Below are 21741 nucleotides of genomic sequence, written 5' to 3' on the forward strand. Positions count from 1 at the left end.
CCCCTTATCCCACACATCCCCCCTTCATCATCCCCTTGTCATCATCCCACACATCCCCTTATCATCCCACACATCCCCCCTTCATCATCCCCTTGTAATCATCCCACACCCCCCCCCCTTCATCATCCCCACCCCCCTTCATCATCCTCTTCTCATCATTCGCCCTCAGTGGTCTTCAACCTGCGGACCTCCAGAGGTTTCAAAACTACAACTCCCAGCAAGCCCGGGCAGCCATCGGCTGTCCGGGCTTGCTGGGAGTTGTAGTTTTGAAACCTCCGGAGGTCCGCAGGTTGAAGACCACTGCGGCCTTCAACATGCGGACCTCCAGAGGTTTCAAAACTACAACTCCCAGCAAGCCCGGGCAGCCATCGGCTGTCCGGGCTTGCTGGGAGTTGTAGTTTTGAAACCTCCGGAGGTCCGCAGGTTGAAGACCACTGCGGCCTTCAACATGCGGACCTCCAGAGGTTTCAAAACTACAACTCCCAGCAAGCCCGGGCAGCCATCGGCTGTCCGGGCTTGCTGGGAGTTGTAGTTTTGAAACCTCCGGAGGTCCGCAGGTTGAAGACCACTGCGGCCTTCAACATCATCCAGCCCCCTCTCACCCCCTTTAGTTCTGAGTACTCACCTCCGCTCGGCGCTGGTCCGGTCCTGCAGGGCTGTCCGGTAAGGAGGTGGTCCGGTGAGGAGGTGGTCCGGGCTGCTATCTTCACCGGGGAGGCCTCTTCTCCGCGCTTCCGGCCCGGAATAGAGCCGTTGCCTAGACAACGACGCATCTGCGTCATTGTCAAGGCAACGTGACTATTCTGAGGCCGGGCCGGAAGCGCTTAGAAGAGGCCTCCCCGGTGAAGATAGCAGCCCGGACCACCTCCTCACCGGACCACCTCCTTACCGGACAGCCCTGCAGGACCGGACCAGCGCCGAGCGGAGGTGAGTACTCAGAACTAAAGGGGGTGAGAGGGGGCTGGATGATGTTGAAGGCCGCAGTGGTCTTCAACCTGCGGACCTCCGGAGGTTTCAAAACTACAACTCCCAGCAAGCCCGGACAGCCGATGGCTGCCCTGGCTTGCTGGGAGTTGTAGTTTTGAAACCTCTGGAAGTCCGCAGGTTGAAGACCACTGCGGGTGGGGGGAGTTCACTCGAGTATAAGCCGAGGGGGTGTTTTCAGCACGAAAAATCGTGCTGAAAAACTCGGCTTATACTCGAGTATATACGGTAATAATAAAATAGGATATGTTCCCAGAATGATGACCCAGAGCACAACCAAAACTAAAAAAATATGCCCGCCCCAAACCCTATGCTCTGAGTCATCATTCTGGGAACGTGAGGTGTGAGGCCGTCCCTAACCTGTTGCCTCAAATGCGCACCCGCTCAGGTGGAGAGAGAGCGCTGCGCATTTGAGGCAACATAAAAAGTCCCCGATGATAGTGACTCAGTGACCTATGACCAATTTTTGAAAAAACACCCCAGAGGTCTTATCAGTTTTTTTTTTTCAGGTGTTTTTGGGCAATTTAGTGATTTATGGGGGTAAAATTTTGGAATGTACTCTGGACTTGGTACATTGGTCAAATTATGGAAAATTAAACTGAAAAGGGAAAATTTAGGGCTCCATGGAAGTGTGATACCCCCTGAAGCAGCCTATGCAGAGGCCCGGATTATCTGGGCAAGTGTCAAACTGAATGGTGGTGTCCCTCCATCTCCCCTTTCCGTTAACACACTCTGCATTTTTCTGGGATTGTCCCTTCTTTCCACTGGGGGGGGGGGGGGGGCTCACCTGGAAAGTGTTGGCCTGGGACGATCCTGGCGCCTATAACTCCAGACCCTTGGGAAGTCCGGCCTGATCTTTCCCGGTCAGCAAAGATCAGGAACCTTAGGACTTCTTCTTGGTACTGAAGGAATGTCCCCGTGTTGCCAGCGTACTGGGATAGTACAAAAGCGTTGTACATGGCTACCTGTACCATGTAGACCGCAACTTTTTTGTACCATGCCCGTGTTTTCCACATGGCGTTGTATGGCTTGAGGACTTGATCTGAGAGATCAACTCCCCCCATATACCGATTGTAGTCCAGAATACAATCGGGCTTGAGGACCGGTCCCACGATACCTCGCACAGGGACAGGGGTGCTGCCGTTCCCATGAATAGTGGTGAGTATAAGGACATCCCTCTTATCCTTATACTTCACCAACAACAGGTTATCATGGGTGAGGGCACGGGACTCACCCTTGGGGATAGGCGTCTTGACCAAATTTAGAGGGAGGCCTCTCTGGTTTTTCCGCACGGTCCCACAAGCGGACGTCGATCTGGCGGAAAGGGATGTGAAGAGAGGGATGCTGGTATAAAAGTTGTCCACACGTGGTAACCCTTATCCAGCAATGGGTACATAAGGTCCCAAACGATTTTCCCGCTAACACCCAGAGTGGGGGAACAATCTGGGGATTCAATACGGGAATCTCGTCCCTCATACACTCTAAACTTGAGAGTGTACCCGGAGGTACTCTCGCAAAGTTTATAGAGCTTCACGCCATATCGCGCCCGCTTCGAGGGAATATACTGGCGGAAGATGAGTCTCCCCTTAAAACTGATGAGAGACTCATCTACCGAGAGGTCCCTGAGCGGTACATAGGCCTCCAAAAATTTGGCCCCAAAGTGATCGATGACCGGCCTCACTTTGTAAAGCCGGTCATGGGCGGGATCACCTTGGGGCGGACATGCCGCATTATCTGCATAATGCAGGCATTTACAAATGGCCTCATACCGGTTCCGTGTCATCGCCATACTGTAAAGCGGGGTCTGGTAGAGGACGTCCCCGCTCCAGTAATGACGAGCACTTGGTTTTTTGACCAGGCCCATATGCAGCGTGAGGCCCCAAAATGTCCTCATTTCCGCTGCATCAATGGCGCGCCATTCATTGGGCCTGGCCAAAAACGAATTGGGGTGGTGGGCAATGAACTGCTGGGCGTACAAGTTCGTTTGCTCCACCATTAGATTGACCAGGCTGTCACTGAAAAAAAAATTTAAAAAGTCCAGATCAGTGAACCCAGCCGTGTCAATCCGGATTCCTGAGTCGCCAACAAACTCAGGAACCCGTGGCTGATAATCCTCTGGGGGGCTCCAGACAGGGTCATCAGAAGGGGGCTCCGGTGCACTTGTCTGGGGGGCCGGACTCCTATTACGAGCGGCATTGACACCTGTACTAGTGTCGGCCACTGGGTCACTCTCATGGGGGGTGCGTGGCCTCGCCTGGCGGCGTCTCCGCCGCCGTACAGGGGACTCATCATCACTACTAGATGATGAGGAGGGCGATGAAGAACACAAAAATGTTGGATCTTCATCGTCCTCACTGGCAGATTCGGAGTCGGAGGCTAAAAAAGCGTAAGCATCCACTGCCGAAAATGCCCGGCGGGCCATCGCCTTTATTGTACGGTGGGGGGGGGGGGGGGGGGGGAGTATGTAGTGTGTGGTGCTTGGTGTACAAAGTGTAGAAAAGTAATAGAAAGAGAAAAAAAAAGCTGTGGCCAAAAAAAAAAAATAAAGGGGTGGCAAACGCAGCTCCCTGAACCCCTAATAGGACCCTGGGTAACGGATCAGACCCTAATAGGACCCTGGGGGACCTATTAGGGGGTTAGGGGGGGGGATTTTTTTTTTTATAAAAAAAATAAAAATAAAAAAAGCTGCGCCGAAAAAAAAAAGGGGTGGCACACGCAGCTCCCTGAACCCCTAATAGGACCAGGGGTCAGGGATCAGACCCTAATAGGACCCTGGGGGACCTATTAGGGGGTCAGGGGGGGTACTTTTTTTTTTTACTTTTTGTTTACTTTTTAACTATTTATACTCCTACCTGTCCCTAAAATGATCTCACCCTATTCTAAGGCTCCTGAGGGGGCTCCGGAGCTCTGAGGGGGGATCAACGGTCCTCTTCCTGCTGCTGCACCCGCTGACTGAACCAAAACAGCGGGTCCAGCAGCGGGAAGGAGCCGTTAACCCCTCCTCTGCCACTCTGCTATTGGCTGGACGATCGCCAGCCAATAGCAGCGTTGCTGGGGCGGTGACAGTATTGTCACTGCTCCCCAGCAACGGTAGGTGATTGCCGGTGTAATTGTACACCGCCGATCACCATTTATTTCCAGGTCATCGGGTCACAAGTGACCCGAATGACCTGAATCGCTGAAGATCGCTTGCGTGATTTCCCGGGACCCCCCTCGGCATTTGCACGGCATGCCTGCTGAAAGATTTCAGCAGACATGCCGTTCCGATCTCTGCCCGGCGAGTGGCAGAGACCGGAAATACAACAGGACGTTCTCTAACGTCCTTGGGCATTAAAGCCCAGGTAGCGGGGACGTTAGAGAACATCCTATGTCCTTAACAGGTTAAGGGATGCTGGAATTGGATTCTGCTGTATGCCTAATTGCAAAATATACCTTTTCTGTTGTATACAATTTCATAGTTGAAAAAGTTTTTGTAAACCGTAAAAGAAAAACATACTGTAGCAGAAACACAAAAATGTAAACATAAACACAGCATGAGTATTCTCCAAAGAAGAAAGAAAGTGGAGCAACAGAAAGCACCAGTCTGGTGTGAATCAATTGTAGCCTGCTGTTGTTCGTCTCCCGCCTCACCTGTATCACGGTTCCCTGCACGCCAGTATTGTTTTGTACTGTTCATGATGTAATAAAGCTAGAATTCTGAATTAGTTGGGTGAGTGTTCGACTTGTGTTCCTTTCTTCTGCTACTGTTTGCTTTAGTGAGAAGCACACCCGATTTAAGCTACCAGGGAGTTAGTGATTGTTGTGCCAATTTAGCTGCATACATTTCATGTATATAGACTAGTTGTGCCAAAGTGAGTTTTCTTGGAGTTCTATAAACACAGTGTGAGCCCAGCCTAATCTTTATGTCATAGTCACCCAGGAGGTGGTCCTTTGCGCTCTCAGGACTCTTTGATAGACCCTATGCCATTTCTCACACTTACTCCATTAATGATATTTTTGTGGTGTAAAATCATGACCTTTACTCAAATACATGGCAAGTTATTGCATAGTAAATACCTTAACACACAATAGAAAAAGAAGAACAAAAACAGTAATCACTGTATTTTATTCAATACAAAAATCAGATAAAAATACCAACATTTATGCGGTTAACACTTCCTAGGCAGCATCCTTGAGTAAAAACTCAATTTTAATTAATAAACCAAAAATTGGCATAAAGTTGCACCAATTAAATTATACCAAATATATTATACTTTTGAAAATGATTTAGGAGCAATAAATAAAAATCACAATTGCATTACAAATATATTAAATAAAAAAAAAACAATTACTAGTAACAATGTGCAGTCAAGTTTTTTTTTTGTCTTCTAGGAATGAAAACATGCCAGTATGTCCCTAAATAACATTTCCAGTTTGGCAATAAGCATTTCAATGCTGCTCATTCACATAAATGATATTTAAAAGTCCACAAATAACAAAAGGCCTGGGCAAACACCAGCTGTACAGAGTACCAGTTCTTTGGTAGCATGCACTTAAGAATTACATTAAAAGAATACATTCATCTGGAAAATATGGCCTCTAGTTACCTCAAGCTGCACATACTATATAGTTCTTCCCCATGTAGTCTATAAGTATATAAAAACCCTAGAGAAAGATAAAAGAATATAGAAAATTGTATCTGCATAATAATAAATACACATTATAGATATCTAGGCAAACAAAACCTATATCTATGAATAAAATGTTACATTGACAATAACTACAATAGTTGTCAAAAACTAGTGCAGCTTTAAATATAGTAGTACTGTACTAATAAATCCAAGATCTGTCATGTTAATGGGGTTCTCTCATACAGGCCCAATGATCAGCTTTCATCCTGCGAGAAACTGCATACGACTAAGGGTGGCACATGCCTGAAACGCGTCATGTTTTTCCTGTTCCTGTGTTCCTGATTTTATTCAATAAAGGATTATCTGCACATTCCATGCTGGCAATTTGTTCTGTTCTCTGCTGTTCAGTGTAGGCATACACCTGCCGCGCTGTGGAAAGGACGCCTATCCAGTGAGCTGATCTACCTGTCTCCTATTTCACGCAGGAGAAAAGTAGTATTGCATGTCTGCAATTAAAATGCATGGCTAGATGTGTTGGGTCCACCAGAGCAAGAGCCACTCTTTCTGCTCTGGCTCATAAATAAGGGTTTTGAACAGAGGACCCCCTATAATGTCCAAATGCCTTAACAGGGGTCTTTATCAGACAACCCTTTAAAGTACTATATATTGCTTTAGAATGCTGACAAACACAAGTGTTACACAAACAATACAAAATAGCAAATATAATAAATACCACAATTATTAAGGAACACAGTGAATGGGCACAACATGCACCAAATACAAAAGTTATATCTTAATAATAAAATACTTATCATTCGTAAACATGACTATGAAGATTGTATTACTATATTTTATATTACTGATTAACAATAATGGGTTCTCATACATCTGTTGTCGCGTAAAACCAACCATCATAGCTTTGAAATAGTCTTTTGTTGACCATAAAGCATTATTTCTCTATAAACTTTGTTGAAAGATACCAATAAAAGATACCAATAACAAGGGCACATCCTTGTTATTTTTTCACTGTAAGAGCAGTAAACTATAGAAATCTTTGTCAGAGGAAGCTGTCATAGTTAACTCATGAAAAGTGTCCAGATGAGGTCTGGATTTCATTCTTGAGTGTAATATTACTTATTATCATTACTAGATTTATTCTGGTTTTGAGATGGAAAGGACTTCCTTAAAGGGGTACTCCACCCCTAAACATCATATCCCCTATCCAAAGGATAAGATGTCTGATCGTGGGGGTCCCGCCGCTGGGGATCCCCGCAATATAGCATGCGGCACCCACCTGTTTCTGCTCCGGAAGCGCTGGAGGGTCTGGGTCCCGACCACCGGAACGGAAGTCCGTGACGTCACGACTCCGCCCCCGTGTGACGTCACGCCCGGTCCCCTCAATGCAAGTCTATGGGAGGGGGCGTGACGGCTGTCACGACCCTTCCCATAGACTTGCATTGAGGGGACAGGGCGTGACGTCACACGGGGGCGGAGTCGGTGGTCGGGACCCAGACCCTCCAGCTCTTCCAGAGCAGAAACAGGTGGGTGGCGCATGCTATTTTGCGGGGGTCCCCAGCGGCGGGACCCCCGCGAACAGGGATAAGATGTCTAGGGGTGGAGTACCCCTTTAAGGTGAGGAAAACTTATTTCTCTACCGCTTGGGGTTACTTGTCTATCTCTGGATCAACAATGCAGGATGACTAGATGGACGTAACCCTTCCAAACCATGTTACTATGTAACAAAAAATGGATGCCAGTTTTAAAATTTACCACTAACTATGTTTTCACAGCTAACACAACTTGCCAAACCACTGTAAGAAAATAAAGCAGTACCATTCAAGTTGCATTCCACTAACACCGGACATCACACTGTATGATCTAGCCCTGAATATCTGTAATATATATAACATATGTATTCTTTTAGGGTGGCAGGGAAACTACTTTTAACTGAGCCAAGATACTAATTTACTACATTGCCAGTCAGTTAATAAATATAGCTTTACTATGTATGTATAAAGCTATTGAGCAAGATTTATAGGTATATTTAACATTTTTGACTCTAGTTGTCTTTTTTGTAAGAGAAAAGTTTCATGTGATATTGAATCTGTTCACATCCCTGCTAGTCTCAGTTCCACAGGTTTTTTGTTCCTTTTCGAAGGCAAGGATAGCACAAGGCTGTTCTCTGCCAGGGTCTGTTTCAAAATAAATCCATCAACGTTGTCATGACTGTAATGTGAACACATCTTTAGACTGACATTTCAGTTATGATTACAGACCTTTACTTACTATACTTTATGTCTATTCTACACAAATAATCCTATTTTGTATGTGCAATACAGGTTTCCACATATAGTTTGCCCAGGCCTGTCGCATACTCAATATGTGCATGTTTTGAGGAGATCCAGTTGATCCACTGAATATTTTTATGGTAGAAGTTACCTCTCTGACTTTCTTAGAACTGACACCTTATAGATCCATCATAATTCTCTTAAATCTTCCATGTTCCATTACCTTTCATATATTTTCTACTTGCTATTTCAATCTCATTTCTGCAAATATATTCCGTTACCTTCCATATATGCAGCTTTTCGACTTACCATGAGCCACTTCCGTCAACATATTATGAACCAACTGATACCAAGTCACATATCCTACACTGAAGCCATCCATATTTTACATCTTCTATTTGCTGACAGTGAGAGTAAAGAAATCTGAACTGTATGCTTCACTGAGTATTTGCCAACAAAAATGGTTGTAATGGGTTCTTCATGTAAAATACATCTGGAAGTGTGTCTCAGCTCCAACTCAACCAAGAAGAGTGCCTCGTTCATTTTCAGCTAAGTATTCTTAAATTATATTTGGCATATGTTTGAAAATGTGCTTTAAATCCTAAAGAAAACATAAAAGCTGGGAACACCCGTACGAAAAATGCTTGGGCACCTGTCAGTACATTTACATTTTTTTTAAGAATGCCATGAATTCTATAGGCATAGGCATGATAAAAAAAAAACATCAACATTAGGAGTAAAGTATTTGGCCCATACAGACAGACAGTAATGATATTAACTTCAATTGGAGCTGGTCTGGCGTGCATCTGATCACCATGGACCCTATTCAGTGTTTTATCTGGTAAAAGCTTCACCTGGCGAAACATCTCTCCTGTAGTAGCCAATGCAGGAGAGATGTGGTACTGCATACCAGAAGGACTCAAATACTTGGCCAACCATGTAAAATACATGAATGCTGAGTATGAGCTGCTCTTTGTTAACAGCTCTGTACACTGACTCAGTAAAGGGGAGCCCAGAGTGGGGGATCCTCTTCTATTTTGTCTATTTGCTCTTCTATAGTGCATACAAATAAGCTGTCCTTATGAGATAATCTCTTTAACCCCTTAAGGACTCAGCCCATTTGGGCCTTAAGGACAATTTTATTTTTACGTTTTCATTTTTTCCACCTCGCCTTCAAAAAATCATAACTATTTTATATTTTACATCCACAAACTAATATTAGGGCTTGTTTTTTGCGCGACCAATTGTCCATTGTAATTCCATCACTCACTTTACCATAAAATGTATGGCGCAACCAAAAAAATACTATTTGGGTGGGGAAATTAAAAAGAAAAATACGCAATTTTGCTAATTTTGTAAGGTTTCGTTTTCACGCCGTACAATTTACGTTAAAAATTACGTGTTCTTTATTCTTTGGGTCAATATGATTAAAATGATACCCATGATAACATACTTTTCTATTACTGTTGCGCTTAAAAAAAATCGCAAACTTTTTAACCAAATTAATACATTTAAAATCCCTCTATTTGAAGACCTATACCTTTTTCATTTTTCCGTATAAGCGGCGGTGTGAGGGGTCATTTTTTGCGCCGTGATCTGTACTTTTTATTGATACCATATTTGCTTATATAAAACTTTTAATACATTTTTTATCAATTTTTTTGGGAATAAAAAAAAAAAAAGCATTAATCTTGGATTTTTTTTTTTAACGTTAATGCAGTTCACCGTACAGTATCATTAACATTATATTTTAATAGTTTGGATATTTACGCACGCGGTGAAACCAAATATGTATATTGAGTTTTTTTTTTACACTTTTTGGGGGTGAAATAGGAAAAATGGGACAATTTACATTTTTATTAGGGGAGGGGTTTTGCACATATCTTTTTTAACTTTCACTTTTACACTTTAATAGTCCCCTTAGGGGACTATTTAAAGCAATCATTTGATTGCTAATACTGTTCAGTGCTATGCAGGGAGCATAGCACTGATCAGTGTTAACGGTGATCTTCTGCTCTGGTCTGCTCGATCTGTATTGATCATGGCATCTGAGGGGTTAATGGCGGACATCCGTGCGATCACGGATGTCGGCCATTACCAGCGGGTCCCTGGCTGCTATCAGCAGCCGGGACCTGCCGTGCATGACCCGAGCATCGCTCCGATGCTTGCGGTTATGTATAGGACGTAAATGTACGTCCTGGTACGTTAAGTACCAGATCACCAAGACGTACATTAGTTACGTTAAGGGGTTAAATTAAATTAATAGCATATAGATTTCATAAAATGTTTAAAACATGATTAAGGGGCTTTACTTTAGATGCTATTGAATTCTCCCTAAAATTTTTAAGTGTATTATATACTTATACATTTGATAAAATATCCCTTAATGCTATCTATCAATTCATACGCAACAAAAAGGTACTGAAAGAAAATTAACCTTTAGGCCGACTTTAACATTTTGGTTTTTACAGATTATTGACTTAAAGCGTACCCGTCAGATCCAACAAAAAAAAACATTTTTTTAAATATATCACTCAGTACCTAATCCTGAACATGTACATCTAATTTTTATGTGCCTAGCACCTTTATTTATTTATTTTATTACACTTTTAATTTAGCTCACTAGTCTGAATTCCTCTCAAAGGGAGGGGGCGTGGCCTCACTGTGCAGGTCTCCGCCCCTCCCTCAGTATGCTGTCTGCTCACATCTCCCCTAGCATTAGCAAAACTACAACTCCCAGCTTGTCCTCACTGACAGTAGCGGGACACAAGCTGACAGTGGGAGGATTTTTCCTCCAGCTATTAGCCCTGCGCTCACAGCTGTCAATCAAGGAAGTGTGTCCACGACATAGGTGATGATGCATGGACACAGCAGGACTAGTATGTGTCCAAGCAGGCAGGGGGGGGGTAGTTGTTTGACTGGCTTTTTCAGTATGAAATACTGAAAATTTTCTAATGAAAGCAATTGCAAAACCTATTGGTTTTGCATGCTTTACAACATATCAAATGTTTTTGTAGCTGACAGTGCCTATTTAACTTCAATCCTTCTACACAAGTAAGCATTATATGTATTTCTCCCACAGCTGAGCCATTTTCTCCAGCTAAACAAATATTTTATTTGTAATGTAACAGCCCACTTTCAATGTAAAGGAACAATAGAACAGTTGTCCTATTGTTATGTTCTGACTTTCTAAACAATCACTGTCAGCAAAGTAACTTCCTTGCCATAAACAGTTATCCCCTTAGTAACTATTTGAGCTTGTTGCAGATCTCTAAAGCTTTTTTGTAAACCTGAGTTACGTCATCCATGTCTGTAAGTAAAGAAAAACTGCTGTCAGCAAAGCGATTGCGATAACGTTTCAGGTTCTGCGGCCGAGGACTTTTGGGAAGTCCTTCAAAATCCTTAATAAAAAGAATATTTTCAGCTGAAACACAACTACGTATTCTTTGTCGGTTTGGTCTTCCAGCTGATAATTCAAGCAATTCAAAAGAGTCATTAGATAAAACCATGTCATGGCTAATGATACTAGATGGACGACTGTAGCTTCGAGATAGACCTTCCACAGGTGCAAGACCTTGCTCCATTGATTCCAGTGATGTTGTGGCAGGACCCGCCACTGAGGAGTCTGTGTTGCTATTAGAATATTTACTGTTGTGCTTTAAGATTCCTTTCCGCCTGTATGATAGGCTGTGAGAAACTGTTCGCTTTGTTTCATTACTGACTGGAGACGATTCATTGCTCTCTGTTCCATCGTTGTCCAATAGTTCTGAAGATTCGCTTCTTTCTGGTGAAGAATAGTACCCAGACTCCCTCTGCTGAGTCTTTTTTAAAATGCCTTTCTTTGGCATTGGTGTAGACTGCTTTGAGCCATATAATATCGGTTTCTCAAGCTCACTTGTATTCATAAGAACTTTGTCTGTGTCAGAGTTACATGTAGGAGACAATACTGGGCTGATAACACCTTCTATATAGCCAGCACTGTGGCAGCGGTGCTCACTGTTACTCCTCTTTTTCAAGATGCTCTTAGGCCTCTTTGATATAGTTGTTTCTTCTTGCAATGCCTGTGCAATGTCATTGTCCTTTTTGGATTTTTTCAAAGACCTCTGTCGATCAAGAGATGCTTCAGATGGCTTTGAAAGGCACTTGGTTTTGTTTTCAGATTCCATCTGCCGGTTAGTGGAGCGATGATGCCAGTCAATGAACCTGGCAAGCAATGGAGATTCTGAGTCCCTTAAGACATCACAGTCACACACACTCGTCTTGTAGCTCCAGTTAACCCACCAATGGTTTGCAATATCCTCAATTGTTGCTCGGCGTTCAGGATTAACCATTAGCATCCATCTGATCAGTCCACGGGCATCTGTAAAGAAAATCATTTTTGTCAAATATAAACACTTTGGGGGAGATTTATCAAAACTTGTCCAGAGGAAAAGTTGCTGAGTTGCCCGTAGGAACCAATCAGATCTCTTCTTTCATTTTTCAGAGGCCTTTTCAAATATGAAAGAAGCGATCTGATTGGTTGCTATGGGCAACTCAGCAACTTTTCCTCTGGACAGGTTTTGATAAATCTCCCCCTTTGGGCAGTCATTTACAGTAATACACTTCTTGTATTACATTTAACATGTTTAGTGAGTCAATGCAATACACAGCTATATATTTTAATTGGATCTGCACTAAAAGAAGCACTCCACTTTTTCCCCATATGAGGCACATTTCCCCTTACTAGCCATACAGCGCCATTGGTTTCATTTCAGCACAGCGGCATCCATGTGTTTCATTATTGTTGCTGTCATGTGATCACAAGTCTGACCACATAAATGACAGTGATTAATGTGTCAGAGTAAGTGATCTGTCCTAGGTCAGCTAACTTACTGTGAACAACAGGATGACATCATGATCTATTACATTCTCCTGGCAGCTGCCAGACTCACCCCACCTAGCTTTACCCGTATGCTGCTACTGCTATCTCTATTGGATTAGGATATATCGTAGTTATACACCTTCCCTGAGGCTGTGTTAACACATTGCATTTTTGGCGGGTAATTTTTCGAAAATAGTGGCAAAAATGGGATTATTTACAGCAATTACACAAATCACTGTAAAAATGCATTAAAAATGCAACACATGAAAACAGTATGAAGATTTAAAGTCTTCGTAAAAGACCTCAATTGTTATTATAGGTCAAATCACTTTCTCCTCATGGCAATTCTTCTCTAGAAACTCAATTTAAATAAAGAAATGCTTTAAAACTGCGAACTGACACCAACCCACTTATGAGTCTCAGCAGTTTAGGCTTCTGGTTGCTGGAGTGTAGCCAGGTCTATCTCATTAGGTGAATTGAAGTGACTACACTCCACCCCTCTCACTGCAAAGGATTTATGGAAAATGTATGCATTAGTAAACCCAAAATAGACACCAATATGGCTAAAAACCCTGCCTGCTGCATAAGCTAAAATAGGTACCGTATATACTCGAGTATAAGCCAACCCGAATATAAGCCGAGGCCCCTAATTTCACCCCAAAAACCCAGGAAAAGTAATTGACTCGACTATAAGCCTAGGGTGAGAAATACATCATCCCCCCATGTAATCATCCAGACCCCCGTCATCATCCAGACCCCCGTTATCATCCCCCCCCCCTTCATCATCACCACCTGTAAATCCCTTCAGCCATCGGCTGTCCGGGCATGCTGGGAGTTGTAGTTTTGAAACCTCTGGAGGTCCGCAGGTTGAAGACCACTGCGACCTTCTTCATCATCCAGACCCCCGTCATCATCCCCCCCCTTCATCATCACCACCTGTCAATCCCTTCATCAGTGGTCTTCAACCTGCGGACCTCCAGAAGTTGCAAAACTACAATTTCCAGCATGCCCGGACAGCCGAAACCTCTGGAGGTCCGCAGGTTGAAGACCACTGCGGCCTTCGTCATCATCCAGACCCCCCCCCCCTTTAGTTTTCTACTCACCTCTCCTCGTGGGAAGGAAGGGTGAGCTGGTCCGGGCCATCTATGCTGCAGGGACCGTCCGGTGGGGAGGGTTAGTCGTTCCAGGCAGTCCATTTTCACTGGGGGGGGCCCTCTTCTCTGCGCTCCGGGCCTGCCCCGGACTAGTGATGTTGCCTTGACGACGACGCACAGGGACGTTCATGCGCGTCCATGTGCGTCGTCGTCAAGGCAACGTCACTAGCTGGGCCCGGAGCGCCATGAAGAGGGCCCCCCGGTGAAAATGTACAGCCCGGAAAGACTAACCCTCCCCACCGGACGGTCCCTGCAGCATAGATGGCCTGGACCAGCTCACCCTTCCTTCCCACCAAGGGGAGGTGAGTAGAAAACTAAAGGGGGGGGGGGGTCTGGATGATGAAGAAGGCCACAGTGGTCTTCAACCTGCGGACCTCCAGAGGTTTCAAAACTACAACTGGGAGTTGTAGTTTTGCAACATCTGGAGGTCCGCAGGTTGAAGACCACTGAGAAGGGATTGACAGGCGGAGAGTTCACTCGAGTATAAGCCGAGGGGGTGTTTTCAGCACGAAAAATCGTGCTGAAAAACGCGGCTTATACTCGAGTATTTACACAAGTAAGTACACAAGACCCTCAACATTATTCTCTAATGATAGCCTATGCTGCTAAATAAATAAATAAATTCTGGAGTGTGCCTTTAATACCAGTTTTGTGTCTCCCACCATACAATTACCTGATGGCTGGGTTGGCTCTCTATATTCTCCACTACTTATTTGGCGAATTAGGTTTTTATGGTCAAACCCATCAAATGGCATGGTGCCATAGACCAGAGTATAGAGAAGTACACCAAGTGCCCAACTGTCAACCTGAAACATAATGGAATATTACAGAATTCATCAATTACAGCAAGTATGGTATCATATAATATTGAGTAAAAAATACTTTTCAATTGCAATTTTAATTATCTACTAGTTTAATTATCTGCTAGTTATCTACCTACTTGTTGGGGGGGGGGGGAGCTAGGGTCTTCCTCCCTGTCAAATTGAATATGCAGTCCAATCTGTGAGAATTGTTATCATCTGCTTAGCTCCTTCTGCTCTATAACATGCTTCTCACAGACTAGATTGTATTTTCAACATAACTGGTTCCCACTAAGCACAATGACTTGCCTCACTGACCATATTGAGGAATTTCATTCTATGTGTTAGGTATTCTTTAATAACAAAATCCATCCAAAGTCTGAAAACATAATGATTTTATGTGTTTGAATAGTTATTTTTTGTACTTACTGTCGCTTTATTGTCACACTTTAAAGAGTGCCTGTCACCAAATAAAACTTTTAATATAGTGTTCCCTGTGTAATTAGAAGACACTTTCCCATTCACTTGCTTTTAAAATTATCAACATAAATATGTTTAAAAAGGAATATAAAAAATGACCACTAGGTGGCTCTGTTGTGCTCCCTGCCACAATTAATACAGTGAGTTTGGTCTCCTCCCAGCCTGGCAGGAGTCCAAACTCAGCAAGTGCTTCTCTGCACTCAGCCTGATTGACAGCTGTACAGAAAGTGAAAGCTCCACAGATTCTCACAGAAATCTTTACAGAACGAAAGCTGCAGGAGAGCCTCACTGATAGCAACACAGACTGAAACATCCATAGAGCCTTAGGTCTTCTATTTATCACAGTACTGCAACTATGTGAGGGTGGAAGTGCTCCCCCAGCAGGCTTCAGTGTTGTCATGCCTGCTGGGAAACACCCACTTTCTCCTGCTGGGAAATTATACAATGTGAGCAATAAGAAAGGTAAAAGACAGAGCTCTGAGATTTTTTTAAAGGCTGGGGGGAGTTTAAGAGTAGTTAGGGAATATAGCCTGAGTTAGTTTAGAATAATTTATCTGGTGACAGGCGGGTACTTTTTAATTGCATGTCACACAGACATGTCAAAGATTTTGACTGGTAAGTGTCTCATTGTTGAGACCCCTACCAATCTCTAGATATAGCCAGGAGTAGTGCATGGCTGTAGTCTATGAAGGACATCTGTTGCAATGACATAGCGTGGGAGGCCAGTGAAACGCATAGCTGCTCACTTCTTCTGTCTACATTTAAGATTGGTGACAGACCGACTGGTCAAAACTTTTAACATGTTTGTGTGACATGTCAAACTATTTTATTTTAATTTTTTATGAAAGTAATGTTACAGTATTTTAAAAGAGAGGGAAATACAGTTTTCCCTCACCCCATTGTTTATCAACTTCAGAACCCAAGGCTTGCCCCAAGACTATTATGTTCAGAAGATGTATTATCCGTAAGTCCCATGCAAGTCTGCCAAATCTGTTTATGACTGATATTTTCAGTGCAAGCCTTGGGCTCCATAGGTGTCACCAAATTTAAAAAGGTATCCTGCCACTGGGACCCTCATCACAGGTACACTTCAGATGCATACTACAAAGATTATTTGGCACAGATATAGACTGGAATATCACATGTTTGTCCAAACAGGCAAGAACAACAAATGTTCAACATTAAGATTATGACATAATACAAAATATTGCTAATACAATGCTTAATAGTAGGCACTCCTTACCTCAGGACCTCGATAGGGCTTTCCATTTACAATTTCTGGGGATGCATAAAGAGGACTGCCACAAAATGTCTGCAAAAACTTGTCTTTTTGATAGAGGTTTGACAGACCAAAATCAGCAATCTACAAGCAAAGGTGAACATATTTAATGCCCTCATTTTCCTCGGGTTTTTATATCAAAAGTAACAGCAGCATATTAAACATCTTAACATCACATATTTAACCAGAAAGCAAATGTCTATACAGTGATGAAAATACAATTTTTTATTGGCCTGACAATAAGCATAAGGGCTGGACACCTAAACCTAACATACTGTGCCAAGAACCACATGATGACAACTCGATGCTACTTGGTCCACATCAGTAAAGTTGGTGTGTTTGTGCCCTGTAAACTTCTGAAGCAGCTAGCACTATAACCTGTTCAGAGGTCTGTAACATATTGGGGTTCATTTATCTTTAAAAACTGTGTGTAAATTATTTGAAGGGATGTATTGCCTAGATTGCTTTTTTTTTTACTGTAATAGTTTTTTTTTCTTCTAATCTGTTACTATTTTCTGACTGTAATTCCATTTCATTCACCCATATTGCCTGAGCTTTTTGGACAGCATTTAGAGGTATGCTTTACAGCAGCCCATGGACACAGGAAACATTAGACTGGACAGAACCCTATTAAATTCTTTGGGAGAGTTTTCTAGGCATCCTCTGTGATATGTGCAGAGGTCCATGTGCAAAAGGTAGGGAAGAAGTAGAGCTTTAATCATTGCCAACAGTCCGATGTACCTACATGTGGTTATCTCTTCTCCTTTGAGTACAAAACTCATCATGTCCTCCTCTCTGTCACTCTAAATGTCTCTGGAGAGGGTATGTTTCACATGCTGGGCAGCAGTTAGTCCAGTGTCAGTCCCTACTAGTTCAGCAGACCCTTTTAAACAGCCCAATGTCTGCACTATAATAAGTGCAGCATTCCTTGCTCAATCCTCATTTAAGTAGCTGGGCCACACAACAATTGCTAGATCAGGAAATGTATGTAACGGAAGAAATAGTGCCTGCACTCCTGTCACAAAATAACGTCCGTTATTAATAATGTCATTATAAAGGATCTTTAAAACAGATGAATTTATAATGTGAAAGGAGCCTTAATAGATTAAACATACAGCATAGTATTACAAATAGTATATTACATAAAAGTACTGCAAAATATATTACATAAAAAAAAGAACTAAAAGGCCCTTTGACCTGTCCTGAAACCTAATTCTTAGACACACACACAGATGAAGCCTTTAATTTCCCCTAATTCCTCCTATCGGTTCTTAATGGCCGCATTGCAGGAAGTTGCGCTTAAGCCTTTAGACGTGTGTCCTGCCAGTCAAGAAGAAAATAATAAAACATTTACACGACTTATGAATCTGTGCTAGTCTCTAACCTTTGTCCTGGCTTTCAATACTCCAAGAATTTTCCCTTAAAATTGCACTCTATGCTTTCCTTAAAATAACACATAGCTCTTAATGGCATGGAATGTATGAAACATGAAATGCAAGGCATAATATATTTGTTTTCTCATGAAGGAGCGGTTTCTGCAGCCATGTTTTCATTATGGCTATTCAGGAAAAAAAGTATTTACATTTAAGTCCACTCCCATCCTCACAGACTGATGCTTATCAGCTTTTCCCATTAAACTTGTCAGACTCCTTGAAACAAGATTAATAGGATTTCAGATTACTCTAAGTTCTTGGCTCTTCGACCAGCAATTTAGTTATTTAAAAAGAATTGAAAATATGAGAAGGGTTTTAGAGAAACACTATATGGTAAAGTCTATTTTTGGAATTTGTATTTATGTCTCATAGTAAATCTACTGTTGTACATTGGTATTCAGGAACAAGGTGGCAACATGTACTATGGCTAATGGTATATTATTCACTTTCTAAACTAATGCATTGTGGGTGTCACAGTGGCCGCAATGTAGCCAGTGCTTTACGTCTGCAATTCCTGAAACTACCAGGGCTCATCTAAACTGAATGTAGACCTCCACAAACACTAGTGATCTTAGTCTGGTACAAGAGAACTGTGGGTGAGCAAATGTTGCAGGTGGGCACATTACAGCCCAAGGCTGCATTCACCCTGCAGTTGGAGCGTATGGCTGCCGGATCCAGCTGGGGGAGGGGAAAACTGTGCGCACCCACGCCGAACTCCATTGACTTTAATGAGCCGACCAAAGTCAAAAAGTGGTAAACAACGGTTTTAGGTCCGATCACAACAAAAATGAGCCGACCGGAGTCACGGTTTGGCTTTGGTCGGCTCATTAAAGTTAATGGAGTTCGGCACCAATCCGGCTGGGGTATGGTAGCGCACAGTTTTCCCCTCCCCAGCAGCCATACACTCCAACCACAGTGTGAATGCATCCTAAGCTTACAACCCATTTTTTTCAACCTTTTTTCAGCCATTCACACACTTTTTCCTGCCATTTTTTGCTTCTGGTGCATTTTAGTACCAATTTCAACTCAAAATAAGGCTCACAGACAATGGCAATGTTCACAAATATTTTTACAACCATCTATTGTACAAAAAAAGAAGAACCCGCCATATCCAGTTTTTAAGTTTACTGGAACCCAATGAAAAACAGATGGTATTAAGCACGTTATTTAATAGCTGTTTTTAAGAAAAAAAGATTTCTGTCTTCTGAACAAATTAATGCCTCAAAATAGGCAGTTTTTTACAGATATAAATACGGGACCAAAATTGTGTGTGAACTTGGCCTATGGGTACATTCACACTGCATACTTTTAGTAATTTGCACTGGTAAATCAAAAGAAGAAGTGGATCGTTATAATTTGCCCATCTCACAGTAAATAAGGAAGCCCATACAAACAGCTGGTTATCTTCTCCAAAGCATCAGTGATCTTTAACCCCTTGGGGACAGAGCCCATCATGACCCTAAGGACGGGAGCATTTTTTTTTCAAATCTGGCCTCTATCACTTTATGCATTAATAACTCTGGGATGCTTTTAATTATAAATTTGATTCCGAGATTGTTTTTTTGTGACATATTCTACTTTATGTTAGTGGTAAATTTTCGTCAATACTTGCATCATTTCTTGTTGAAAAATTCCAAAATTTCAGGAAAAATTTGAAAATGTTGCATTTTTCTAACTTTGAAGCACTCTGTTTGTAAGGAGAAGGGACATGTCAAATAAATTACACATAGATTTTTTTTTTTTAGACTAATATGCTGGTGTAGCCCCTAACTTTTTCTTTTCATAAGGGGTAAAAGGAGAAAAAAATCCCACCAAAATTTGTAACGCACGGAATGGAAATATCCCATATGTGGCCCTAAACTGTTTCCTTAAAATACGACAGGGCTCCGAAGTGAGAGAGCGCCATGCCCATTTGAGGCCTAAATTAAGGATTTGCAATAGGGGCGGACCCGGATACAAGGATGACAGGGTGCCCCCAGCGGTTGAATAACTCCCAGCCTGCCAGGACAGTCAATGGCTGTCCAGCAATACTGGGAGTTGTTGTTTTGCAACAGCTGGAGGCTCCGTTTAGGAAACACTGCCGTATGAGACATTTTTCATTTTTATTGGGGGGGGGGGGGGGGGGAACGTGAAAGGGTATGTATGTAGTGTTTTACTTTTTATTTTGTGTAGTGTAGTGTTTTTAGGGTATATTTACACGGGTGGGGGTTCACAGTGAATTTTCCACTGGGAGTTTGAGCTGCGGCAGAAAATGTAAACCCACTGTAAACCCCCGCCCGTGTGAATGTAGCCTGTACATTCATCTGCTTTTGCAAAACTATGACTCCCAGAATGCACTGAAAGACCGTACATGCTGGGAGTTGTAGTTTTGCAACAGCTGTAGGCACACTGTTGGGGAATTACTGAGTTAGGAAACAGACTCTAGCTCAGTGATTCCAACTCGTGTGCCTCCAGCTAATGCAAAACTACTACTCCCAGCATGTACGGTCTGTCAGCGCATTCTGGGAGTCATAGTTTTGCAACAGCTGGAGGAACACGGGTTGGAATAACTGAGTTAGGAAACGGACTATAGCTCAGTGTTTCCCAACCAGTGTGCCTACAGCTGTTGCAAAACTACAACTCCCAGCATGCACTGACAGCCGAAAGGCATGCTAGGAGTTGCAGTTATGCAACAACTGGGCAACTGGGGAAGAACACTTTGGAGACCGCTAAGTAGTGGTCTCCAAACTGTAGCCCTCCAGATGTTGCAAAACTACAACTCCAAGCATGCCCAGACTGTCCAGGCATGCTGGGAGTTGTAGTTCTGCAACATCTGAAGGGCCATATATTGCAGAGCTACACTGCCTAGCATCCCTGACTGTCTGAGCATGCTGGGAATTGTAGTTTTGCAACATCTGGATGGCAACAGTTTGGAGACCACCATATAGTGGTCTTTAAACTGTGGCACTTCAGATGTTGCAAAACTACAACTCCCAACATGCCCAGACAGTCAGTGCATGCTGAAAGTTCTAGTTTTGCAAGATCTGGAGGACCACAGATTGTGTAGTGGTCTCCAAACTGTGGCCATCCAGATGTTGCAAAACTACAACTCCCAGCATGCCCAGACAGCCTTAAGTACAAGGACACAAAGGCATACCTGTACGCCCTCTGTCCCCAACAGGTTAAGGGGTTGTCTGGTGTATATATTTACTTAACTACAGTGCCCAGACTACCTGATAAAGCTAATTGAACCTTAACTCACCTTCCTTGTACCCTTCGGTATCAGGATGCTCCATTAAAGCGCTGCTCAGTCAATCCCTGGCTGCATCGGTGTCCCCCCTCAGTTAGTGATTGGCCAACGACACTGTCAGTTCCCACGGTTGCAGACGCTATGATCTAAGAAAAGCAATGTTGCTGGCTACATATGGGGTGCCCTGATACCAGAGTCTACGAAGGAGCGAGGAAGGTTAAGTGTGTTAGGGTACGTTCACACGTACGCAGATTTGATGCGCAGGATTTGATGCGCAGGATTTTCTGCTGCAGATATCAATATAAACTAAATGACTGAGCACAGCTTCTAATCTGCAGTTACAAATCCTGTGCATCAAATCTGCGCAGGATCCTGTATGTGTGAATGTACCCTTAAACTGTTTTATTAGGCAGTCTGGGCATATTAGTTAAATCAAAATATTCACCGGATAACCCCTTTAGGTAGGCCATACATATTAGTTACAAGTAGGTTGATACTTGAACAACCCTTGAACAAATGATCGTCTGATGATCGATCATTATGCAGACACCGCCGCATTTTAGTCCATACTTTGGTCAACTTTAATCTAATGTGTATGGGCACCTATAGCATGGCATCCTTTT

General features: G+C 43.0%; 1 protein-coding gene across 1 annotated transcript in view; it reads right to left on the reverse strand.

Moving 5' to 3' along the window:
* Positions 1-7123: 7123 nt before the first annotated feature.
* The window catches only part of NUAK1 (NUAK family kinase 1), a 104621-nt gene continuing 90003 nt past the window's right edge, over positions 7124-21741 (reverse strand). The window contains exons 5-7 of the mRNA XM_056574469.1: positions 16421-16540; positions 14571-14703; positions 7124-12242 (exon numbers count right to left, since the gene is read on the reverse strand). Of these exons, the coding sequence (XP_056430444.1) occupies positions 11131-12242; positions 14571-14703; positions 16421-16540 (1365 nt within the window). The 3' untranslated portion in view covers positions 7124-11130. The remainder of the gene's footprint in view (positions 12243-14570; positions 14704-16420; positions 16541-21741) is intronic.

This window comes from Hyla sarda, chromosome 4 (assembly GCF_029499605.1).
Source record: "Hyla sarda isolate aHylSar1 chromosome 4, aHylSar1.hap1, whole genome shotgun sequence".
NCBI classification, from domain to species: Eukaryota; Metazoa; Chordata; class Amphibia; order Anura; family Hylidae; genus Hyla; species Hyla sarda.